Source organism: Cryptotermes secundus, unplaced genomic scaffold, assembly GCF_002891405.2.
Source record: "Cryptotermes secundus unplaced genomic scaffold, Csec_1.0 scaffold689, whole genome shotgun sequence".
NCBI lineage: Eukaryota > Metazoa > Arthropoda > Insecta > Blattodea > Kalotermitidae > Cryptotermes > Cryptotermes secundus.
This window is the reverse complement of record NW_019720574.1, coordinates 1539716-1566533: the sequence shown is the minus strand read 5'-3', so window position 1 is coordinate 1566533 and position 26818 is coordinate 1539716. Positions and strand designations below refer to the sequence as shown.

Here is a 26818-nt window from a genome sequence, read left to right as displayed (position 1 = left end):
ATGACAGTCATATGAAGCCCATAAATACATTGCAGTAGTCATCATAGAATAAGAAAAATGTTCCTACAAGTTGTTCACTCTTTTGCCCCTATCATAGACTGAACTTATCTCTCAAATTAATTGCATTTAAGGTTTATTTGACAATTGTGTGGCTCCCATTACACAGGGATCTTCATGGATTGAAAGAGACAGCCAGATATTGTGTGTGAACAGGTTCAATCAGGATATGCTATGATATTCTTGGAGAACACCAGAGATTGACAAAGAAAGTGTTGGTAGCTTATTTGGGTATAGAAACTGGCTGTAGGCAGAATGGTTGGAATTTGGCCCCTAGCAAAAATATCGGGATGTTTTCAAATTATTTCTACGCAGCTTCCTATCAAAAGGATTTGTGTCACTTTCCTCTGAGTAAAGGTTACAGTATCACCGAACTGACCTTGTCTACAAATAAATAAAATATTTCTTACGTATTTTCTTGTTATAATGCCTAGATACAATCATATTACTGCCAGTATGAACTAAAATACCTGGTGTTCACATTCTATCAACGTCTTTGTTTCTTGATGTTTCAGGGTAGCATTTTCTCATTTGCATAATTAAATTTTGTTTTCCTCTGAGTGGAAAGTTTCTTATTTTTCAGTCACAGACTGATCCAAGAACTTATATTTTAAGTAAGTGTTCAGATCAGTGATTAATAATTGTTCATTAACCCTTTGAATAATTAGTTTAATCTAAATAATAATAATAATTAAAAAATCATTTTAATCACCTGAAACTAGTGCTGAGGTCAAGAATCTGTGGATACTTACATCCATTCCCCCATATGCCTTCATGGTATAATGCTTAATTAACACTTTGCGGACTGCGCACCCTTTAAAAGGTTTTTCGCTTTTAAACATGGCAGACCATTCGCGTGTTAATAGGTTTTTAAAACACGGTAAATTGCAACACACTATACATCGCTTTGGCGCACCTACATTGCACGCAACCGCCTGCAGATGCGTGATAAGACTCTGGAATGTTTAGTTAGCAGTCAGTAACCTGACCTCACTTTTTACTTAACCAACTGTAAAGGAAAATGTTTTGCCTTCTTCAAGCTGTGTGTATCAGCCAGTGGCTAGTGGGGAGAATGGATCAAGGACAAATTCTCCTCTGATAACCTAGCTGGCCTGCCTTGTGAGAAGCATAGCAATGGATTAATTGTCATTCAGACAGTGACAGTGACGGGGGGACAACAAAGAATTGTGGCCACGGACAGTAAAAGTGACAGTAGCTCCGACGATAATGCGGGTAATAACATTGCAGGGACAGCAAAAACTCTAAAAAAAATTTAAACCCTGATTCAAAATTGAAATACAAAGCATTTCTGATGAATGAGGCAAAGGCCTGGGCTACAGTCCAGATGGTGGCGGCAGAACCAGGGTTACACAAAGGCTTAGTACGACTGGGCCATTCAGCTCCCACCCCACGAAGGCCTCATGTGGACCCCCCAGGGCGACTCTCAGGTGATATGCCGAAAAATACTCTCGTGAAAATTGTGAAGAGTGAACATTCCAAGAGGAAGAATCCTTCTAGGCAATGCCATGTTTGCACAGTTCACAAAAAAAGGACTATGTCTACATTTGCAAGTTCTGCGTAATGCCACTTCACAAAGGGGAATGTTTCCAGAAATATCACACCCTCAAGCACTTCTAGGAGCATTGGTAAGTGTTCTCCAAAAATTTTAGTTCAAAAAATTAATTAGGAGATTTTATATTAATTTTTAAATTGAACAGTGCACAAGTTAGGGTAGTATTTTTAAAAATGCCAGTCCCCAGGGTGATTTAAATATTTAAATCGCCAGTCCACGAAGTGTTAAGCACAGAGACATTACCTCTTACCTCACAAAAAAGATGCGTTAATAGTGGAATTATAGTCTTCTGAGGTGATGCCACATAGTTCAGTAGATAGGTACCAACATTTTGATGGAAGCTACTGCCTCCATTTTCTTTTGTGAAAATGAAGGCACCATATTCCTTCAGAATGATAGTATATACCTATTAAACAAAACTGCATCATGTCTTAGAAGACTGTAATCTTAACACATTGTTGTAAGAACATCAAACCTCACAAAATTTTATTGTGTAGGGATGTAGTCATTTATTCTGAGAATTATAAAATACTTTTAAATACACCATCTAAGCATATGGCATATTTTTTTTAATATCAGGGTCTGTGGTACATGTGCCTTTAAGGGATAAATCTTGTAAATCAAAATATTAAGTTATGTACTGTGTAGAACCAACACTTTTTCTAAACCCATGTTTGTCAATATGTGTACCCAGTGAAAAAAGACCTTGTGTAGAATATCAACTGTCACAAAACAGTGAACATCATTAATGTAGAATAAGTGGAAAGGTGTACTTTGTATCAGAGTACACAAAGTTTCCAAACTCATTTTTATGAACCTACATTTTCATACAAGTTACTTTTATTGCATTTACAGATCTCTTGTTGACAAAGCTAATCAGAAATAGCGGAATACATTATTTTTTCATGTATTTCAGTATGCCTTCCAGATCCAAATCACCAGGAATGTATATTTTAAAAATTTTTTACATTTCAATTACTGCACTTTGTGTTATACTGTTACAGCAGTACTGGAGTATTAGGAATGGAGCAACATATAAAGGTAATACAGGAATAATGTTAACATCTTCTGGTAATGGCATTATTATACATCTGAAGATGGAGGATTATGTTCCTCTGAAACACAGGTACTAGTGTACTACATGGTGTCATAGCCCAGAGGGCTGCTGCCATAAAAACTTGAAATCTTAAAATCAGAAATAGACTGATCATTATTTTTCTCTTGCGTATTATAAATTACACATTATACATAGATGTGTTTGAAAAAAATTATACATCTTAATGATGCCTATTTTGTGTATTACCTATCAGCATTTTTATTTTTTAAATTCTGTTGCTAACAGGTTCGAACATACTACTTGTAAACCCCCCCCCCTTATGAAGTTAAAGGACTTGATAAAATCTTTGTAAAGGGAAATATATTTAGGAAAAGAAAATAATACTACTGCATAATGGATGGACCATGAAACCATTTGATGCAGGTTTTTTGTGCTGCTACACCTACAGCAGTCCTTCTAATAGTGTCCTTGAGGTGGGTTATATGTTCCAGCACTGTTTACCTTGCATGATGCTGTCAAATACCATAATTTTTGGTGACTAATGTGATGAATTCCTGCTAGTTTAAAAATCTTTTTTTTTATATGGGACTTCTGGGTTCATACTATGAAAACACTAATAATGTTCACTTTTCCCCAAATGCTCATATTATTGTGGTGATCATATTAAGAAGGCTGAGATGGGAAGAATATGTAGCAGGCAGGGGAAGATGAAATCCATTCTTATGGCAGCATACATTGGTTGTAGAGGCCAAGGCTCACCCATGGCTGTAGTGTCAAGTGGTAGGTAGGAAGGTATGGGAAGATGAGAATATATACTTTTTCATTCTCAAATTTTTAGGGTTTCCTAGCCTGAGATGACAATTTGCATGTGATGTAAAGACACACTGAATTCATTATCATACAACCTGTTGGTCAGTTTATGCAACTTTAACTAGAATATATTATATGTCCTATACAATTCACTCGTATGATGAGTAAATTCAGTTTACTGATTAGATGCAGGACCTAAGGAAATTTATTAATATATCACAATTTCCATTTAGGAGTAATCTCTAAGGTTTGAGAGTGTACCCACTTATTTTCTCTATTTGTATCATAAAGGTCAGATGTCAGTGCACATCTCCCAATATTATCTGTTTATTGCAGTACTTAGCTTACAGAATACCAGATTCATAGGTAAAATATATAATTACTTAGTGTGCACTAAAGATAACTATTATTCCACAGTTTCAAGCCCCTTGAAATCAGCAAATTAGTCAGGCTGCCATACACAAATTCTTACAGCACAATGAAGGACCACCACAGGGCTGTCTCCCAAGTCTCACTTTGACACTGACAATGAAATGGTGTATTGGGTCGTTTCATTTCAGTACATAATGTTCTGTTAAAAAAATTAATGTATATATAATAATTATCTTTATTATTTACAAGTATTTTGTTATATACACAATTGTTGTATTTAACAGCAGACCCATTTTTACAGTAGGTACAAGGTCACCCAGAATATGGAGCAGCTGGTATAGCAACAGGCTGGACAGCCTGGGTTTGGTTCCCAGCAGGGCAAGATTTTTCTCCAGTGTCCAGACCAACGGGTACCAGGATTGATTTCCCTGATGGTAAAGTGGCTGGGGCATTAAGCTTCCATCTGGTGCTGAGGTCAAGAATGGTGGAGTTATGCCTCCACCACCCCATCTTCATGGTATAATGCTTAATTAAGCACATGGACAACTTTACCTTACCATTCATAATATGGAATGCAAGTTAAAAATTTAAACTGTATTGTTCATTACATAAATGCTAGGCAATATTAATTCTGTTCATTATTTTATATATGCAAATTAACTACAATTCTATGTTTCACATTTCAGTATTATATGTGAATGCCCTGCTAAAAGCAAGTGTCATAAGCTGTTATAATGAAGTTTCTATTATTTAATATTCTCCATATGACTCTTAATTCATCAAATTCATATTTTTAATTTGATATACAAAAACAATTTTATTACTTCCAAAGCACAAAGAAAATATAACTCCTAAAAACATTTAAGATGTCACAAGAACAAAATCATATTCTTGAAAACCTGGTTCCTTAAGTCTTTTGCTTAAGCTGACAGCTCATAATATCAATTATGACTTTAAGCATGCTACTTTGGAAATCTAGCCATTTATATTTGGAAAATATGTGAGCTGTCATGTTAAAAATACTGAAATATTTTCCCCCAAACATAAATTTTTAAAATTCCACATTCCAATATTAACTTAGAAATGAGACACGTTTTTATGTGTGGGAACTACACACATTCAAGCAAATATTACAGTGACAACACATAGCCTGCAACAATACAGACAGTGATGTGTTTTCTATGCGGTCTGACACAAGAGGAGATATTAAAGAGATACTGACTGATGGACCATCAGAGTCCCCACCCGTGTGGAGGCGGTTTCGAATACATCCACCTGCGAGTCATAGGAGGCGACGAAAAGGGAAGTCTCAAATCTGAAACAGTAAAATATGGTCGCGAGTCCCAAGGGACTTGGACCCGAGAAAGAATGCGCTGGCAAGGGCCAGCAGCGTACGCAAAAGACAGACCCGTCTTCTCGTCAGAGAGGGCACCCCACAGAAACAAGCCCGTAACTGTCAAACGGTAATAATTATTATCTGATCTGGGGCTCGACGCCAAGACTTACTGACTGACTTACCGTCAGTCGCAATGTGACTTTGACTTTGATGGACCATCAGTCGCAATGTGACTTGGACTTGACTGTTAAGAGTGAGTGTTGCAAGCAGTAATATTGTTGGTACTATACTATTAGTCTTTAATTCTTCAAGTTCGTCTGTGTATACTGTGCCACTATAATAAATATTACGGAACAATTCAACAAGTGGTTCTCTCTCCATACATCGACATTCCACAGGTGGTTTCTAAATTTCTTCTTATGTAAACCTAAATTTGTGGATCTGACTTTTGTTCATCAGTAAGGTTTGTCTGAAACAGCTGTCTTGTTTCACGGTTTGATTCCAGTAGCTTCATCAACTGGGCATGGATATGGTCATTCTTCTGCTCCAAAGCATCAAGAGCTGAGCTTAACTCATCGAGTTGAAGATTTAACACAGCAAAATCTGGGCAGAAAAAAAAAAGCAGAAAGAGTTATCACTCCACGCTGAATATAAATCTGAGCACAACTTTCCCAGAAACAGTTAGGTAAGATCATGCAGAATTTCTGGTTCTCATGGTAGTGACTGTAAATACTATTATATTCTGGAATGTGACGCCATGTAGTCTAGTGCAAGTTTATCACTTCTTTCTTTTATTTTAAAAAATTAATGTATATAAAAAAAAAGGTCCAGGCAAGTCTACCGTCTCGTCTGCCAGAACGTACTTTCTCCATCTTCTGGGCCTAATAGTAAATTGTACATGAATGTACACACGCTCCATCGACTCTGAAGGTGGAGACCCAGCCGTTAAATTTTTTCCATACATGATATCGTATTAAAACAGACTGTACTCTTCAAATTCCATGACCTTGGTAAGCAAAAGTCCAAGTGTCTAGTTATGCCACAGGTCATTAACATACCCTAAATTTATTCCTTAACGCAGAATGATTAATGAATATTTTACCGTCATCATCCATATCACCGTGCTCGTCCTCTTTGTCATCAGGACTTTCATTTCCTTCGGTTGGTTCCGTGCTCTGTTCCATCACATCGTCTTCTGCCATATTAAATACCAAACTAACGGCTTCTTCTTCTTCTTCCCCAGTTTGTTTAAATGTCACTGAACAACATAGACAACTGAAATGCAACTCGTAAAACATTGTAGTCAGTAATCAAATGAAATCCAGTAAATTGCTGTTGGCCGTCACAAGCACATCATTCTTGGTTTCGAGCCCCGTTGGATCCCGTAACCATATTTTTGTTATTTCCACACTTTTACATGCTTAGAAATTGGGTCACGAGATACGGTGCCTGACTGGTCACTTTGCTGCGGAGTGACCCATTCGCCTCAGTGATGACTATATAGCTATATTTAATGACGGAATGAATTTAAAGTGCAATATCTATATTTTACTCTATTTTACCTATACGAGTCAAATGCGATCAAAAGAATTCAGTAATGATGATTGTACATTTATGTAACCGCGTGAAGATGATCGTGCAAATCGGAACTTGTGTAATAAAACAGAATATTAACATGTTGATATCATGTAAGTTTTGAGGTTTTCACGGCGATGACAATGAAGAAAGTTGTCTTCTGGGTTTAGGCACCGTGTATTCTTCGTTTTGGCCGACGTTTCGGAGGAACGTAGCGCCTCCATCTTCAGAGCAGTTGAATAGCTGCGGAGAGCAGTAGCTGTCAGCTACTGCTACTGCTCTGAAGATGGAGGCGCTACGTTCCTCCGAAACGTCGGCCAAAACGAAGAATACACGGTGCCTAAACCCAGAAGACAACTTTCTTCATGTTGATATCAGTTTATTTATTGTTTGGTGTGTTGACGGCCACCCGAGTACCTTTAGGTTAGCAGGCAGGCTCGAGTTGCATTGTTAGGCGCCACTACCAAGCAACAACTAGTGAAGACGTAGCATTCTGAGAAGACTTAGTATTTGCAGTAATGAATTGTAGCGTGCGTAGATTAGTGAAAATATTGCATTTGTTTGTAGTTACGAGTTATAAGCGTTCAATAAATCCGATTATCAATCCAAATTCCGCATCCAAATCACTGACACGTGACAATATGAAACTAAAATTTGTGTCCGTTTAGTGTAATAATCCTTGGATTGGCCAGAACACGGACGAGTGTTCGTACGGAGTAGGAATTCCAATTCCGGAAGTAGTTTAATAATCTGTGAAATAGGTTTCCGTGGTGCGAAGTCATAACAGTCCATAACGGTCCATAATGCCTTGAGACTAGGACGCGTCACTTCCTGCGTTGTTTTGGTACGTTTGCAGTAGCTGAAGTTACGGAAGGTAGGCTAAAGTTATTCCATCCAAATTTGTTATTATAATCGGTAATAATATACAATTTGTATGTGCATTGTAACAATTTAATCAAAAGTGTCTGTACGTTGGAAAGGCTTGAATGCTGTGTATCGCTGTGATTCCGTAGTGTTCATTGCAATATGTGTACTCACGGATGTACCATTGTTCTGTGTATAGCTGGACTTTTTGAGGTCTTACTTAATAACGCTGGTCTAGACGTAGGTTCTTGTCTGCATGTGAAAGATTTATTAGGTGGTATCTAAAATCGAATAATGTTGAGTGGTCTTTCGGAGCAGTAGTGCAGATAGACGCCAGGCGTGTAATCAGCAGAAGTAGAGGATAACAGCTGGATTCAGAATAGTTCTTGTGTGAGATATGGCCGCATGGAACAGCAGTAGAGTAACCTGTTTTGTATAGTGTTTTTCTGGAATGAGCACGGCCGATAAAGAGTGTCGTAACTTGACTCTGCAAGCTGTTTGTGGAGAAAAGTGTAAAAATTAATCAACTGTTCAGTCATGTTAATAAATATCAACATATTACCTTTGTTGCGGCCATGCAGACATGTCGAAACGTCGAGTTACAGACGTAGCTGCAGTGAAGAACCTACGGCTCATGTTAGTCAGGTCATTGACTTTGGTCCTAAATAAGATGTCTTTTACATCTCGCCGTAGAAAAAGGTCAAGGGGTCAAATCGGTAAAAGGGGGGGCACTTCGACAGAACCGCGTTCATGTGAACTGCTCATTTTTGACATCTCGCCATAGAAAAAGGTCACAAATCGGTAAATGGGGTGGGGGGGGCACGTCATCGGAACCGCGTTCTTGCGAAAGTCTCATTGAGGAATCCAGTGAGAAATGTCCAGAAATGTGGTGCACCATCTTTCTCTGAGACATACCCATCAGGTGCTTGTGGCACAGCATAGTTCTCTAGCTTGCCAAGGCACAGAGCACTCGTTACATTTTGTAATGGAAGATCCGCACCTTCCCAGCAGTGGTTAGTCTGCACTACACAATTTATGGCTATTTGATTAACGCGTTGTAGTATGATGAGGATTTTCGGGTCCCCAAATGCAAGAGTTAATGTTCATTAAATTTACCCAAGCAAACCCCACTGAGTTAACCCTTGTGTCTTCGATAATTCAGGGGTGAAGCAAGTCATTTTCCTGCATTAACTAAAACAACTATGACTTGTATGCCTTAAGTTTTAACCATTCACTGCATCATGGATTGTCAGATGAGGAATTCAGAGTGTAGCTTTCTCACTAAATGGAGTTTTGTTGACTTTGCTGCAAAGCATTCCAAATGGTCTCTTGTTTAGGTGTTATATCTGCAGTGTACTGCCTGCACAGTGTTGCTCAGAATTTCCATGTTGTAGCAAATGCTGTTTGGAAGGTAATAGTTTTTATGTATAATGTATTGTCGCGTATCGGGCGTATATCGCGACAAATAACTTCACGATGTATTTTATATAGCGAATTTTATTTCACATTCGCACTTACAATCACCCAAATTACAGATTTACGATTACTGCTATCTGCAGTATCACAAATAGTATACTCCAAATGCCACAATACAACTGACTAGTTGCTGGCTAACTCGGAACTCACTCGGCGGTAGCTCCAGGACTAACTGACTGACTCAGTACAACTGACTGTGAATAGCCTTCGCTGCTCCCCATGTAGCCTTGATCGGACCATACGGAAAACGGCCACGTAATAGGCACCCTTGTTGCCTGGCGCCGTGTTGCTAGTAACGCTAGCGGTAGTAACCGCTGTTACTACTTGGTGACGTCACCGCTGTTGACTCGCGTTGCCTAGCGACCAGGATGCTAGGACTCGGCTAACATCGGCTCGCTTCGGCTTCGCTTGGCGCATCACGGCTGGCGAGGGGTGGGGGAGGGGCGTCATCCATAGCTCAGCATGTCACAGTATTTTAGCGTCCTGTTGCACTGATTTTCGTCCATGATATGTATGCAGTTTCCATAATGTAGTGCACTCAGTTTCACCTGTTATTTCACGACATGTTTCGGCAAGATAGTGCCATCATCAGATGCTCCATTTACGCTAATCTATTGCATTGCTTGCCATTATGTCATTGTAAAATTATTTAAAATATTCGTCAACTTTAATAAATTTTATACACCAAAATTTTTTTAAGATTCATCTTATTTGTCCCAATTCAAACCCGCACTTGGTTCCTCCACTATGGGAGTCGTTCCTCTTATACTCCGTGTATATCGTGATGTGTGTTCTCTTTTTGGATGTGGTTGTTGTTTTTATGTATGTGTGTCAGTGACACAGCCTTGTAAGGAAGCATGCTGAACGGTTTCAGAAAACTGAAATTCTGCCAGCCATTAACAGCACTGAATTTCTCTTGTTAACCAACTCACACAAGACATGACAAATTATTACACTTATCATCATTACAGACTGCTTACATTAGTCTTGACCAGCTGTGTTCATTTCAGGAATGCTGTATTACCCTTGTTATATTGCCACTGCTGGAGCACATTGATGTGTTGAATAGGTGCATTTCACAAAAGTTATTAACATTTTGTTTATAGGGATTTATTCTGTATTATATAATGGACGTTTTTGTTTGTCTCTTGAATGCATTCATTTGGAAGATAGTAATTTTATTTTTGCTTTGTTTTAACCTCTTATGATAGTAATTTGAGCTTGTAAGCATAAAAAGTGCTACTTCAGAAAACACATCTTTGTTGTATTAGGCTTCATATTTAGAAAATGGAGCTTGTAAGTAGCAGTTAATTCTTAAATGTCCTGAATTCATGTGCCAGATTTAGGTTACACATCCCCCATTTTGCTGTGCACTGCAGTTTTATAGATTAGTATTTGTTCCCGAATCATTTGTATGGTACAGATTTTAATGGCATGTAACTTGAAGTACTCCATTGCACTATTCTGGTTTCATCATGCCAAGTAAGTTCAGTTGTATTAAAATTGTAATAATGGGAAGTCCTGTGATGTCTTGATTATTGTTGAAATATTGAGTTTGTCACATACTTCTGTTGACATGGGTTGAACAAGTTGAAATTAATCAATGTTTTGCTGTGCACTTGTAATTTATATGGTTCCTTTCAAGTGATTCAGAATTGTATCAAACATTGTTTTAATAGGCAGATTTCTTTCATTACTGATATCAAACAATTCTAGGTCTGTGTTGGTTTGGTCTCATAGTGCTGAACCAATAGCTGTAATGTTGATATGTGAACATAAGACCATTGCCATTGTTAATTGCTTCTCCTGGATATATTCTGCTGCTTCTGTTAACTTCCAATTCTGAAGTGATAGGTATGGTAGGTTGAGAAAGGAGTAGTTACCAGAGGAAGAACCTACAGGTTACTTTTATAAAGTCTGATTTGTAAATATTCAGTGAGGAAGTGTCAGGCAACTGATGTACATCAGTGTTAGAAAATGGCACTTACAGGGATGGGGTCTAAACACTGCTTTAAAACTTCATTTATAATTTTTCAGTGATAAAGAGATGGAAGAAGTACAGTATCTTTTTTATTGTGGCACTAAGTTGGGTGAAAAGTAAAAGACACCATTATAAAAAACTAAAACAGTTTCATCCAGTGTGACTGGTGAAGATTTTTCTTGTTTCAATTCTACGTGACCTTACATGTTTCGGTCCTTAAGGGACCATCATCAGAGGGACTTCAATACAGTTTGGAAACTACTATTACAATGGATACATGCACTGTTGATAATATACAAATGGATACAAAATCCAAAGTTTTTACAACTACAGCGTCTGTCTTGATACGAGGGGGAACCCAAAAATAACCGGAAATGACCTGTTGCGCACGCATGCTTTGTAGTTATGAGTTGTGCTGCTAGGTGGTGTTAGCTGGGGGTCTCCCGCGACTGTTAGTCAGCTGGCGTCAGTCTGAGTTAAGTGGTTTGTCTGTGGTGCTCTGTTGTGTGCGTTCCTGTTTCAACCCTTTGGCGATTAGTGAGATGGCCGACCAGAAGGAACAAAGAGTGTGCGTGAAATTGATGAAGATCGTCGAAAGACCATTGACCAACTTTCTGAGGAAACGAACATCTCATGGAGCACGGTCCAGCGAATTTTAACCGAAGGTTTGCACATGAGACGGGTGTCTGCAAAATTTGTTCCTCGCTTGCTCGGAGATGACCAAAGAGAAAACCGCGTGAATGTTTGCCGCGACTTGAAGAGTGAAGTGCAGTTGTCCCTAACAGAAAGCAAAATTTCACGCACACTCTTTGTTCCTTCTGGTCGGCCATCTCACTAATCGTCAAAGGGTTGAAACAGGAACGCACACAACAGAGCACCACAGACAAACCACTTAACTCAGACTGATGCCAGCTCACTAACAGTCGCAGGAGACCCCCAGCTAACACCACCTAGCAGCACAACTCGTAACTACAAAGCAACAGGTCATTTCCCGTTATTTTTGGGTCCCCCTTCGTATATTAAAATTTGTTATTTTTGTTCGCTAAGTTAGAATTTATAAACCAAATAGGTTCCTGTCCTCTTTCTTATTACTTCTCTTGACGGGACTGAACATATATAGTATTATTTCAGCAACCCTGTTCAGTTTTTAAAGAGTTTCTGTTGTTTTGTCCTACCTTTGATGTCGTCCTGTGGTTTGTGGTGCGCTGTGTTTTACTGTTAATACGCACCCTAGAACAGTAAAACAACACTGCACCACGAACAACCACAGGACAACATCAAAGGTAGGACGAAACGTCAAAAACTCTTTAAAAAAACAACAGGTTTGCTGAACTAATACAGTATACCTGTAATATATTTGCAGAACCTTCTCAAGAATGACAGGTGGCACACGTCAAGAGAAGTAATAAGAAAGAGGACATGAAACTATTTGGTTTATAAATTCTAACTTAACTAACAAAAATACAAAAATTTGAATATATTGTGACGAGGATGGCGCAATGGGAAGCAGGGGTCAAGTGAACTCTGCAGTCTTGCGAGTGACATCACATACCCCCACTCCTTCCATCAGTATGCAACGATCGATGGGCACCCCCCTCACCCACGGCGACGTGGCAGAAGAGCGACTGTGTTGTTACCAAGGGATACCGCAGTTGCTACGCAGCAGGAGACAACTCTCGACAGCGTTGCTAGCAACACCAGTAAACACGGTGTCACGCAACAGTGTTACCTATCATGTAAGTGTTTTTTGTGTTGTCCGTGCCGAGGCTAAATAAGGAGCAGCAAACACTATTAAGTAGTGAGTGTTTAGTGAACCAGTTACTAGAGTGAGGATTGAGCCAGTTACGAGTGAGCATTGAGTAAGTTACTAGCGAGTAACAATTAACCAGTCAGTTGAATTGTAGCAGTAGCCGAGTCTGGTTGTATCGAGTGCATGGCAGTGACTACAGCAGGAGAAGTATTTGTGATACTGCCGATGGCAGTAATTGTGAGATTCTAAAGTGTGTGGTTGTAAGAGCGAGTGTTCAGTAAATTCACTGTATCAAATGAGGCGTGAAGTTACTTGTCGCGTGACATACCCAACACATGACAATATCAAGACAGCTGCTGTAGTTGTAAACCTTTGGATTTTGTATCCATTAGTATATTATTGAATATTGTATTATTGTATAATTGAAATAAGAAAAATCGCCACCAGTCACACTGGATGGAACTGTTTTATCTTTTTATAATGTTAGTGTGATGGACCAGAATTAAGCAAATCAAATTAAAGGACTCCATTTTTGTTGGCTTGACTTAGAAGACCCCAAAACATGGCTGACAATGATGATCTTCTTGACTACGAGGATGAGGAGCAGCCAGAACAGGCTGTGCTTGATGGATCTGGTGATGCTGCCACAAAGAAGGAAGTGAAGGGGACATACGTCTCCATCCACAGTTCTGGTTTCCGGGATTTTCTTCTTAAGCCAGAAATTTTGCGAGCAATTGTTGATTGTGGCTTTGAGCACCCATCAGAAGGTAATTTATTTTCTTATGACAATAAAACATAAAATTACATGAGGATAAATATTTAATGTTACATAAAAATTACTAAAGGACGATGGCAGTTTAGCACACATGATGATAATTAACAGATAGGGACATCTGAAACTTAGTGATAGATTTCAGTTTATTCTGATGTGCTAATTTGTATGCTAGTTCATTCGTCTGATTTGAAAATGGTTGTACTAAAGTTCAGGTTCATAGGCTCAGGGGATGAAAATATGCTAGGAAAATTAAAATTTTCTCTGTCTACTTTTCCAATTTGGAAATTTTTTGAAGATTCAGGTTTCAGGATGAATAGTAACAATGACATATGTCAGTGAGCAGACTATTGTCTTGCATGTCAGGACTTAAGACTTCTTGGCTGTGAACTCTGCTCTAATGAAGCTATTGAAGATTCGTGGTAGGTGGGTTGAAGAAAGCAAAGTGATAATACGATTTCACTGTCAGCCATTTGTATATGCTATTGGGAAGTTTTTTCTTCAAACCTGTATAATTCTGAATGTTGAGATCAGAAATGTGTAATGTGAATGTGACATTATGAAAGGGGGGAGTATTTTCTGACAGCTAATTGGTTTACATGTGATGGTCTGTGATATGTTTTTCTTTTAGTACTGGGAGTGTGTGAATAGTTGGAATTTTGTAATTAAATCTGTACCCTCATATAAGTACTGATTAATTGGATCACAGGATTTGGTAAAAAGATATTAGAAGTGTCCAAAAGTTGTTAATGTTTGTTTTTTTTCGGCTCTCTTTTGAGATATTGTGTATTCTGTGAGAGATGTCACTAAACATGCCTTGTTTTAGGGTCATGATTTGTACTGTCTTTATTTCAGTGCAACATGAGTGTATTCCACAAGCTGTGCTAGGGATGGACATTTTATGTCAGGCGAAGTCGGGTATGGGAAAAACAGCAGTATTTGTACTGGCAACATTGCAACAATTGGAACCTACAGAAAACCAAGTGTATGTACTTGTGATGTGCCACACACGTGAACTGGCTTTCCAGATCAGCAAGGAATATGAAAGATTCTCTAAATACATGCCACAGACTAAGGTATATTTGCTTGTCTTATACCTTCTTATGAAAATGCCATGCCACTTAGTTAATGTTCAGATAGAGAGTCACTTGTTGTGTAAGAGATTTGCAGATATGCAGAGCTATTGAAAATTGGGCGTTTGATCAGAAAATTGAAGGTTGAACATCTAAATGTGCACAATTATTTGAGTTGAATACCACATGGAAAGTTAAGATATTTTGTTCTTGCCTTAAGTTCCAATCACAAATTTAATTTGTTTATACCCAGATTGGAATATGTGGATAATTTATAGATTCCCCAATCCAATGACTTCACGGGGTTCCCAAAGTTTTAATATTGTGATGCGTATGGGTGACTAAATCTGGGGTTCAGAATGGTAATTGGATTTGCTAACCTACAGGTCGTAACTACATTTAATTATTATACTATTGCTGCTTTACACAATTTACAATGAGTCGATGACCGCACTGATATCTTCAGTCTGTCTGCACTAGTCTTCATGTAATTATCATACAGGAACTGTAATAGTCTCACTGAATTACATAGTCCAGATATTAGAGATGTTGAGTGTTCACAGTTCAACTTACAATTCTTTTTCAACTATGAACTTCCTGTGGCTATCTCCTTGCTTTTTGGTTTGTGTGCATCTGTCGCTACTACTGCTATTCGTAACTGCCCTTGAACAAATTCTGTCACTTATGTAGCCACAGAACGGACATGGACCTACAGTACACGCATCACATGTTCGCTATCCAGCCAGTCTCTTGGCACCTCAGTCAGATTTACAGAAAAAATACAGCTTCTACTATTGTTGTTGGACCTTGTTTACAGAGGTGTTGCATGGCAACGCATTGATCACATCCATTACAATATTGTGAAGTAATTATGCAGGAAGAAAGTAAATCTTGCCCACACCTATCCATCTGATACGTTCGGCTTTCATTGTTACTAGACTTGCTGTACTTTGTGGTGTATAGTATGCAGATCACTGTGACCTAAGTTAGTGCTGTTTGGTTTGCTTTATAAGTTGTCCAGACTGATAATGTTACTAGGACTAAATTTTAAATTCCAAAGTAGCTGCAACGATGCATAATAATCTTGCAGGTGGGAGTGTTTTTTGGTGGATTGCCAATACAGAAGGATGAGGAGGTATTGAAGAGCAGTTGCCCACATATTGTAGTCGGGACTCCAGGTCGGATTCTAGCACTTGTCCGCTCCAAGAAATTGAATTTGAAACATTTGAAGCATTTTATTTTGGATGAATGTGATAAAATGCTTGAACTTCTTGGTAAGTATTTAATAATAATTAATGGTTCAAGTTTTGGTTGAATGTTGTATTAAATGGTCTTTTATTCTTACTGGTAGTGTGTTGTCAATGGGTAAGAAATTAATGTGAACTCTATGCAGCCTAGGGACACATAATTGCATGGACAGTACATGATTCTTTGCGGTCATATTAGCACAGAAAAGGAAACACTTCATATCTTTTTAACATTTTTCTTGAACAGTGTTCTTCCTTTCGACCCTTGCAGGGGCCATACTTTACCCTAGGTACCTACTTGATGATCACAAAAAACTATATTTTTTAATATTAGGATACAGATATGTGTCCCATGATAAGATACACGAAGCACAGGGATGTAAATAAGATGTGGCACATATGCTGCCAGTAGGAAAGCTCTGTTTGTAGAACATGATGGAGTGGCATGTTAATGACTCACATTGCAGATGTAAGGCTGTGGTAGATAATATATACGAGTCTGATAATTAAAAGTAAACCCAAAACTTTAGCCCCAACAGAAATGTTGTTTGTTTCTGGGTCTTCTGTTTTCCTCCTGATAACTAGAAATTTTCATGTAATTAAGTGAAACCTTGAAAGGATATATGAAAGTAAGTAAAATTGTAGCTTTTGTATTTGTTTATGCAGTTGCATAAATCTTAATTTGAGTATCTACCATAAGGATTGAAATGCTATGTTTGTGTCATTCATGTAGTCTGGGACATGTGAAGGCATAGGTGTAGACTGAAGTGAGGAATATGATGGTGTAAGAAAAACATTTTGATATGATCAGTGAGTGTGCCTAACAAGTCATGAAGTTGAAGGAATGGTTGTGGAAGGGAAAGGACATTTGGTGATGAGGCCATTTGAGTCAGTAAACAGTCAAAATATTATGACAGCTTTACAGAAAGTCTTTGATATTTTGAACATTTCTTTGTTTGGGACTTGTGGGGCATTTACAGACAATGAATATAACCATCGTGTGAATTGAAGGAATTGGTGTTGCTTTCGTCAGAAAAAGAATTTCTGCCTAGCAGTTCCATTTGACTTTTATTTTCAGACATGAGACGTGATGTGCAAGAAATATTCCGGAACACACCTCATGGGAAACAAGTGATGATGTTCAGCGCTACATTGAGCAAGGAAATTCGCCCAGTCTGCAAGAAGTTCATGCAAGATGTAATTCATCTCCATTATGTACCATTTATTACATAGTGTTGGAATCGCGTTGTTGGTTGTATTTGTTTCGTCAGCTGAGAATCATCACCAGCGAGCTATTCATTTTGAGAATTTATAAGATGCACGTGTTAATTGGGCAACGAGAAAACCTGTCATACTATCCATCATCCTCGGCCAGAGAGAACGCATTCACCTCTGCCACACTCCATTTTCCCTATGATATTCTGATGACAAGGTCACCAGAATTTATAACACATGCTTTGTTGGGCATAGTTTTCCCCAGGATATCCTCAACACTTCCCCTCTGTATCTGCATTCTTTCTACATTTCCGTCCGTTCTTGTCAGCACTGTAGCAGTCATTTTTGGGAGGAATGGGATTTTTATTTGCAATATTCATGGGTCAGTATGTGGGGGTATGAAGAATAGAAGATTGAAGAAGATGAAGATAGAAGATGCAAGAAAGAAGCTTCAAGACTGAAGATGAGTTGGGTGTTCGGGATTGGGGTGGCAGTCTTGAACGGCGTTCATGTTATCATTATCCAGCATAGTAGTTCACGAATTTTGGCCATGGCTACAGTGCGCTCCAAATTGGCTAGGACGTCAGTTGTGTTGACGAAGTTACTATGGCATCGTGGTGAAGCTGCTGATGCAACTCTGGTTTCCTCTTGTGGCATCTTGCTTGGGTTCGAGAAGGCTGGTTTGGTCTGTCTACCTCCCATATCAACCAACCGTATGTAACAAAAGCCTGCTTTTGAAGGGTCTGGTAACTGAAATCCATATTGCTGTCGTAAAATAGGACAGAAGGATTTGGAATGATCTTTGAGGGTGGGGAACAAGGCATTAATACAGGAGTGGAGTCACAAGGGCATACTTGTTAGTCCTTCATACATCTTTCTTTCCATAAAACAGAATTTCTTATGGCAGTTTTATGTACGCAGTGATTTGTTTCACAAAAATTTTAGATCACTTGAGCCCTCTTGTATATACATGACTAAAAAGTCTTCGTGTATTTTCATTTTTTTTTAACTCCCAGAATCATGTAATTTTAATCTTTAACTCGCAATATCAGTTACTCAAATTATCAGCATCCAGTGTGGTATATATATATCTCAATGAGCATGAGTCTTTGCTCAGAGAAAAAGAGATTAGTTCCCTACCTGTACTGTTTCTGATCTGACTTAGTATGAAAGTTGTATTTCATGTCTGCTTCATATTTGTGTTTTATATCTGTAGGTTTTATTATGGGTTGGTTCAGATACATGATATGACACATGCATTATTTGCCTCATGAACAGTCGGAAAAATGAAGGAGACGGCTTTCTTCATAGTCACCGCCTTGAAAACCTCAAATATTACACAGCCAGAAAAATTGTTCTCATTTGTCCTTCACATAACTTACTGAAGTTGTATTTTCTGAATTGGAGATTTTAAATATATCAGATTTGTATTGCTGTTTGTGGCTCTGTTTCTGTCTGGTTTTACATCAGAAATGTTTTTCAAATGATTGCCTTATGCCTATCTTTTATGTTCATAAACCCCACCTTTCATCGCTGCAGCTTCTTATAAGAGTTAGTTTTGCGGTATCTAGCATGTCAATATGACATTTGCATTATTTTTAAATTCATAACTTCACTGCATGACTATTATAATTTAAAAGGGAAATAACAGTTTTTCCAAATGCAATGGAATGCCTAATAGAAACATTGATCAGTATATGTATGATTTGGTTTCTCATTTTCGAAATTTTAATTGCTGTTTTTATTGGTGAGTGAATGAAGCATTAAACTCTAGGCATCTATGAAGTAAGTCTGTACCAAACTATGGAATGACATGTAATGGGTGCACAAGGTGGTGGGTGTAAAGTGCCTCTGTTGGCACACCATGATTTTAGACCACATTTTTCAGAGATTGTGCAGTGGATTTTGTCCAGCAGCCACTGAGATAAGGATTGCAGGATGTATATGGGTTGTGTCAGGACATTCCTCCATCCCACAATGCAGCTGCAACCACTGTCTTGCTGCTACTTGCCGTACTTCCCATGCCAGCCAAAGAAACAGTTTTGTAGACATTCTCTCAATATGTTTTTTGGTATTTTGCTTGCTTAATTGCCATTCACTTATTTCAAATATGTATAATAGTTGTTGCACAGCAAGTACTTTGTTGAGTGCAGATCGTTTTTTTGTATTGTGTTAAATGTTCGTCGTGTAATAAAAGTCTAGATTTTAATGATAGGTATATTTTATACCAAAAGTACAAATTATTTGGTACAGTGAGTCATATTTGAAGGAGGAATAGTTTTGTGTAAGGTATGGGCTTTATTTGGTAGCTGCAACCCAGAATTAAAATTGTCCTATAGCTGAAGATGCCAATTCCAAGTGCAGCAATCCATTCAGTATTTTCAGATATTGGCAGTTGGATGGACAGATATCCTTATTTCATACAGTTTATGCAAAGAATGCATGTGTGATCTTAAGGCAAAAGATTTTTCTGCTCCTGTATTAATACTTGTGAGTGAGTTCTATTTGGCAAGTGTTTTTGCATTTTTCCCCCCCACTGAGGTGGGTGGGAGTTGTATTTTGCTAAATGTGTTTGCCGCTCTTCTTCCCAGCCAATGGAGGTGTATGTGGATGATGAAGCGAAACTGACTCTGCATGGTTTGCAGCAGCACTATGTCAAGCTGAAGGAAAATGAGAAGAACAAAAAGCTTTTTGAGTTGCTAGACGTTTTAGAGTTCAACCAGGTACTGTTTGCTGTTCTCGAATTATCTCAGTAAATTTTGTGCACAGAACTACTGAAAACGGAGGATTTTATGCACCTGTAATGTGGATGTAATTGGATTTTAGGTTGTAATCTTTGTGAAATCTGTACAACGTTGCATGGCTCTTGCCCAGCTTCTCATTGAACAGAATTTCCCAGCAATTGCCATTCACAGAGGAATGGGACAGGAAGAGAGATTATCGAGGTATCAGCAGTTCAAGGATTTCCAGAAGGTAAACAGTTTTGTTGTTTTGTTAATTTAATATGTAGGTACTTATGTATATGATGAGATAACAAGATCGCCATTGAACCACTTATGTGCATTGATTTTGTTTCCCGTCTGCTATTTTGGAAGTGGTAAGTAATGTGTGTGGACATAATTTTCATTACCAAAGAATGCTGGGCTCAGAAAGTGACAATGCATTGTAGGAATCCAGAAGCGAGTGCCATCATGTCAACACCAATTGGTATCCATCCAGCCCTTTGTTAAGTGGGTATCAGGTGAAGTAGTCAGGTCATAAAGCTGCTACTCCTAGTAAGTGTTGAAGTTTTAAATGTGTGGACTTTACGACCATTCCCCCATGTCTTCATGGCATGGGACCTCGGCACAAGGAAACCTTTTGCTTTACAAGGTGTGGCAATAAAGAAACCGGATTCATGCTCTAACCCTTTATTAAAAAAAAATCAGACAGTCAAAATGTTATCCCCTTCAATGTAGTCCCCTCCCCGATCCCTACACCGCTCCATGCGAATTTTCCACTGTTGGAAGCAGTGCTGCAGGTCATCTTGTGTTATGCTCTTCAAGAGTTGCGTCGCTTTTGCTTTCACTGCATCCACGGACTCGAACCTGGTCCCTTTCAGCGCAGACTTGATTTTTGGGAAGAGAAAAAAGTCGCACGGTGCTAGGTCCGGAGAATACGGTGGATGTTCCATCACTGGAATGTTGTTTTTTGCCAAATACCTCTTCACAGATAGCGCGTTGTCGTGATGAAGAACCCATGAGGCATTCTTCCACATGTCTGGTCTCCTTCGTCGCACACGTTCACGGAGGTACGTCAAAACATTTTTATAATAAACCTGATTGACAGTCTGACCTTCAGGCACCCAATCAATGTAGATTACCCCCCGGATATCGAAAAAAACAATCATCATTGCTTTGAATTTGGACTTGCTCATGCGCGCTTTCTTCTTCCTAGGGGATTTGGGGCTCTTCCAATGCATGGATTGTCGCTTAGTCTCTGGATCATATTGAAGAATCCAAGTTTCGTCACACGTAATTACGTTTTGGAAGAAATCAGGATCATTTTCAATGTTTTCAAGAGTGTCAACACAGCAATTCACTCGATGTTCCTTTTGCTGGGGGGTAAGGATTTTTGGCACCACTTTAGCACACACCTTTTTCATGCCCAGATCGTCGTGCAAAATCTGTCTAACACTTTCCTTATTGATGTTCGTAAGTTCAGAAATTGCTCGAATGCTCAGTCGACGATCTCTTCGAACAATTCTAGCGACCTTCTCCACATTCTCTGGAGTTTTCGCAGTGGGAGGACGGCCCGATTTTGGATCGTTCCCGACGTTTTTCCTACCCTCCATAAACTTCTTAAACCACTCGAAAACTTGCGTGCGAGATAGACACTGATCACCATATACTTCTGTCAACAAATTGTAAGTTTCAGTGGCAGATTTTCCAAGTTTTGTGAGGAATTTGATGTTAGCACGTTGTTCTGCATTAGCACTCAGCATTATTCCGACGGAGCTCAGAAACACGATCCGCTTCTAACAATGGTCGCGGCCAGACTAACCGATGCACGTGAATGAAACTTTGTGTGACGGTAGAGGGAAGTCCAAGGGTAAATGCCCTACCCTCCTCTTCGTCAATGACGTGGCCGGAAATGAGTCATAAAAGTAATCCGGGTTCTTTATTGCCACACCTTGTATGTGTGAAGAGGCGGTAGTCTCTCTTTGCAGTGTGTTGGGCAACACTTCTTTTTTCTCATGGTAAAACAAAACACATGAAGCTCTCACTGAGGCTGAAGTGAAGAGTATGTGAAAAATCAGGTCCAGGTGATTTCTTAAGAATTATGAATTTTAAAGTCCATTTAAAGATCTGGTAATTACTGGGGTAATGAATTTTATTTTAAGTTGCCATTTCACTTTGGAATGTAGTATGAACCTTGGTAAATAGAAGTTGCAGTGTTGGGGTTTAATGCCCTGCAGCATGCATGTTCAGAATAAGAAACAGTGTTTTTCCCCTGTCTTCTGGTGTTTATGTTATTTTTATTAATTGCAAATATCTCTGATACCTGCAGTATAGTGTCTGAATTTGTTTCTTTGCAGCGTATTCTGGTTGCAACAAATTTATTTGGGCGTGGGATGGACATTGAACGAGTTAACATTGTGTTTAACTATGACATGCCAGAGGATTCTGACACTTATTTGCATAGGGTAGCAAGAGCTGGAAGATTTGGCACTAAGGTTTGTATTTAATCTTCTTATTTCGTATTATTTAGTTAACTTTTAAGTTTTTTCACTGTCACAGGATTGTGTTCTTGTACTGAGCATGCACTTAATCTTTTGAGACAGTATCACACACCATACATTACATTCCGTTTCAAAATGTCCATAAATAATGTCTATTAAAGTGTATTTACATTTTTTGGCTCCGCTATATAATTAAGGAAATTAATGCAGTGTTTTGTTTTCTGGAAATGTATCTGATGTCTGGGTAGTTGGCTGTTTTGGCAGAATGCATTATAAGTGTGTTCATACATCTCATATTTGATGTAACGTACAAAATATTCACAATTCAAGTTGAGGTGGTAGTTATGTTTTCTGTTACAAATACTAATTCCATTTAAAATCTCCAGATGGTTACATCTTGAAAGTGAAAATACCAGAATAGGTTTCTTGAATGAAATGGGCATTTGTGATGTAGAGATGAACAGCAGAATATCATGGTGAACTGTTGTAATTGCCGGACAAAGCTCATTTTGTACCGTTTATGTACTTAAATTAATTTGTTTTTCAGGGCCTGGCTATTACACTTGTAAGTGATGAAGGGGATGCCAAGATTCTGAATGAAGTGCAGGATCGTTTTGATGTGAATATCTCAGAGTTGCCGGATGAGATAGATCTGTCTTCATATAGTAAGTTTGTAGGAATGGAAGCCTTGTTCTTTCTATGCCATATTCATAAAGCACTAAGCTGTTATTTCCCCCTCTGCCTTCCGAGTGGAAAAGTTTATGGAAAGATTATTGTTACCTGTATAAATTGAGTTCAGTTCTCTGACATTGCCTCCCCACCAGCTTTGCAGAATTGTTTCCCGTTAAAACTGTTCCTCTACTACATATTGGCCCCAAAAGTACGTTATTTCATAGATACCATGCAGTCAGTCTTGTTGTTCATAGCACAGAAATTTTGAGTTAAGATCACATTTTATAACTCGTCTATGATGGGAAAGGAATGTGAATGGTATGTGTCTTCATGGTCCCCCAAGATGCAACATATTGTAGTGTGTTGTGTCACGCTACAAATAAGTTTACGCCGTGGTATTTGATATAGCGAATTTATTCCGCTCACCCACACCTTACAATCATTACCACTTGCAGTGTTACAAATACTGCTTACAATATCTCGGTGGTACTGGACTGCCCTCTCTGGCGGTTTATAGCAGACTCTCTTCTGCGGCGGATATTGCAAGACTGGCTGCTGCTTGTTGAAGCTGGGCTATTTATCCCGTCGGCCACTGCTATGCAAATGAACCCTCTGTTATAACAGTGGAAACGTTGCTTTGTTGGTTCCGCGATTCCTACGCAATGACCCATTGTTATTGCGTTGTCTCTGGGGGAACGCTTCGCGTATTCGTCGTGACCGTGGAGATTCAATGTCCTCGACACAATGGCTCACTGTTGGGATTACAGTATCGCTATTGTTACTTCCTATGCAACGGTCTGTTCTAGCGTTTCCATAGAAGTGACTCTTCTGGATTGCAAACACGTTACAATATGATTTAACCAAGCTTTCATTTACTAGGTGCTGGTGTTGTAAAACATTTTGGTGCCCTTACGTGGTTTTGTTATGATTAGGGTGACTGGCTTTCCTTGAAGTAATCTAGATTTGATTAAGTTGAAATGAAGTAGGAGTAATATGAAGGTTTCTAAAACATACAGATTTAACCATGTGCTTCATAAGTCTTTTTTTTTTCTGTCGGGGGGGGGGCGCTTCTAGAGCAGATCAGAGCTGATCTGATCTAGTACATTTACTTCATTGCTCTTACAGAATTTAAAATTTGAAAGAATGTTTTCTGTAATAAGTGTCATGTTTTCTTCTACCAGGAGAAGTACTTGTGGTTGACTTTGCAGCTGTATGTAATCTCAAATGAGTTCATCAGACAACCAAAGATAGGATGTGATGAATTTCCAAAAATCCAAGATATCATACGTGCATCATCACTACTGAAGTTTTGCTTGTTTGGAACTCTTCTCTTTAGATTTAAATATGTGCATATTCCTTGAAATAAAACTTTGATGTAAGGCTTACACATTTGTTACATTACAGTTAATCTTGAGTTGTATTGGCATTTAATATAACAAGATTTTATCTTGTCTTTAGTTTCGTCTTGTCAGTCACTGATTCTTGTGCTTTGTGTGTGATGTCTGATATGTGTACACAGATTACAGTGATTTTTTTTCCTTTTTAGTTGAAGGACGGTAAAGAGACTGAAGATTGACACCAAGTTCATCCATTTTGTTAAGTAAGTAGAATATACGAGTATGTAATTAGGTGTTATAATGTTAAGTTTGTATAAGGCAGGTTTGCTCAGAGCAGTGGCAGAAGAAATCTTAAAATATAAGTTAAATTTAGTGGGAGGTCAGATGGGATGGAGGTGGCATCACACCAGCAGGAGGCCATACATTTTTCGATGGAAAGTGGAATGAAAATCATGAATTAGGGACACGTTTTTTCATACATACGAGAATCATATCTGCAGTTAAGAGATCAAAGAAAGCAGGCCAAATTGCAATGGTTACAGGATCCAAGCGAGTTAAATGGGGATAATCTGAACAATATAAGATGTGAAACCAGCAGGCATTTCAGGAACAAAAAGAGGGAATATCTGAAAGACAAAATTGATGAGCTTGTAATGAACAGTGAGAACAAGAACATTAGAGCCCTGTATAGAGGAATAAATGACTTTAAGAGGGGTTACCAGCCTAGCAGGAACTTAGGGAAGGATGAGAATGGTGATCTGCTTGCAGATTGAAAGCCTGAATAGTTTAACAAGCGAAGTCCATTGGTAGTCAGTGGCTGGTAAACATATTTCTTGAGCCACAAATTGACACACAACAGTAGAGGAGCTGTTGGAATTGGTGTTTTCTCTGTGGTCTATGCTGAGGTTGTATAGTGAGGATGAATAGGACAAGTTAGTTGTGAAGTGGTGGCCAGCCAACAATGACATGAACATGGTGGCAGAGGAGTATTCATTGTTGTTACATAGCATTGTCCCTAGATATGCATACCTGACACCTCTGTGGGGAGATACTAATACTGACCTGCATTTCTTTTTCAGTTCCCGGGATGCTTGAGTAAAAGGAGACTCAGACTCTGCTGACTATGTTGCTGAATGTTACTCTGTATAAATTGTATGGATGTGTAAACTGGCAGTTTCATCTCATGTTCCATGTTTGTACGAAGAAGTCATTAATGTAAAAGTTTATTTTCATTTTACATGCATAAAATTTTATCAGTAAATGTGACAAGTATTGACGTGCATTTGTGTAATCCTTGATAGTCCAAATGGACTTGCATAATCGCTAGAAAGTCCAAGATGAGTAAATAAAATAATTTATACACTATTTATTTCTTACTACTTTTCCATCATGGTGTAATGTTATATCTACTGCCTCCCTCTCTGATGTTTTTCCCTCTTTGCCCACCCTACCTTAACCTTCCCTTTCTTCCCCCTTTACCTGGTCCCTTGTGACTCTCTTCCAGGGCTCATTCAGATCCCACCAGTAATTGGAGACGGCTTTTTCCTGGCTTCGAGATTGTGTTTGGGGAGTGCACCACCTTTGCTCCGGAGCTGCAGAAGGTTCTGATTTGTGCTTATGGCCCCCTTCTTTATTTTACTGTCATTATTATTTCTGTTCACACTATTACCATGTGAACTTTATTTAATAAATATTTATGTCACTGTGCCTTTGAGTTTTGTGTTATTTACATAACCCACTCTCATCTGTGAGTAGCTGCTTCCTTCCACAGTTTGGGGTGTGTGACATGTGAAAAATGTATGTAGTGTTGATTTTATTTTGCAAGGCAGACTCCTGACATAGCTAACAGATGCTTTGAAAATGAGGCGCAATTCAAATACAGGGAGCTCGAAAAGTCATGCACATCAAACTAAAAGTTGTTATAAATTGTATTGTAGTTAATATAGTTATATCTACCACTAGATGGTACTGTAGGAATACTAACGAGTAGAAATGGCATCTGTCTTGTATTGGTCATACGACATCTGTGGTATATCTTTGTTTATTGTGTGACAGACATGTTGTTTTCCCAAGAATGAGTTTTCATTGTGGAACATTATTTCACCAGTCGCTCTTTTGCATGTGTCACAGACTAGTTTCGTTGGGAATATCCGGATTCTGCAGTTCCTAACAATTTGACGATAACGAGAATAATCAACCGATTTCAGGAATGTGGACCAGTTTCGGATAGGAAGAGATCTGGGATACCGGCCATTTTGACTGAAGCTAAACTGGGTGATGTGGAAAAAATGTTGCAGTGTTTCCCTTCAAAAAGCCTGAGGAGACTATCGGCGCAATAAGGGATTTTGTACAGAAGGGCTCAGAAAGCGATGAAGTTACACCTTCATGTATATTGCGTTTGCTGTATGCAGGAACTTAAGGACCTGGATA

General features: G+C 38.7%; 2 protein-coding genes across 3 annotated transcripts; one reads left to right on the top strand and one right to left on the bottom strand.

Annotated features, from left to right (window-relative positions):
• Positions 1-5372: 5372 nt before the first annotated feature.
• On the bottom strand, positions 5373-6453 carry LOC111869611 (UPF0184 protein C9orf16 homolog). The gene is made up of 2 exons (XM_023861263.2): positions 6308-6453; positions 5373-5808 (listed from the first exon to the last, which is right to left on the bottom strand). Exons 1-2 carry the CDS (start codon positions 6405-6407, stop codon positions 5633-5635), a joined length of 276 nt encoding a protein of 91 aa, XP_023717031.1. The 5' UTR covers positions 6408-6453; the 3' UTR covers positions 5373-5632.
• Positions 6454-7564: 1111 nt separating this feature from the next.
• On the top strand, positions 7565-25753 carry LOC111869466 (ATP-dependent RNA helicase WM6). Of its 2 annotated transcripts, none has more exons than XM_023861033.2 (11): positions 7565-7654; positions 13401-13618; positions 14479-14699; positions 15787-15970; positions 17022-17140; positions 19750-19881; positions 19985-20131; positions 22236-22373; positions 22927-23044; positions 24598-24651; positions 25468-25753. In XM_023861033.2, the coding sequence occupies exons 2-10, from the start codon at positions 13414-13416 to the stop codon at positions 24609-24611; spliced, it is 1278 nt and encodes a 425-aa protein (XP_023716801.1). In that variant the 5' UTR covers positions 7565-7654; positions 13401-13413; the 3' UTR covers positions 24612-24651; positions 25468-25753. The 2 variants fall into 2 exon arrangements, with proteins under 2 accessions (XP_023716801.1, XP_023716808.1); XM_023861040.1 differs by having other exon boundaries at positions 7583-7654; positions 13404-13618.
• Positions 25754-26818: the final 1065 nt, after the last annotated feature.

Excerpts from the sequence above, each read along its gene's own strand:
- LOC111869611 (XM_023861263.2), bottom strand. The coding sequence starts at position 6,407 with ATGGCAGAAGACGATGTGATGGAACAGAGCACGGAACCAACCGAAGGA. Across the intron at positions 5,809-6,307 it reads CGGTGATATGGATGATGACG|ATTTTGCTGTGTTAAATCTT; the intron begins GTAAAATATTCA and ends TTTTCTGCCCAG.
- LOC111869466 (XM_023861033.2), top strand. The coding sequence starts at position 13,414 with ATGGCTGACAATGATGATCTTCTTGACTACGAGGATGAGGAGCAGCCA. Across the intron at positions 14,700-15,786 it reads AATACATGCCACAGACTAAG|GTGGGAGTGTTTTTTGGTGG; the intron begins GTATATTTGCTT and ends ATAATCTTGCAG. Across the intron at positions 19,882-19,984 it reads ACGTTTTAGAGTTCAACCAG|GTTGTAATCTTTGTGAAATC; the intron begins GTACTGTTTGCT and ends ATTGGATTTTAG.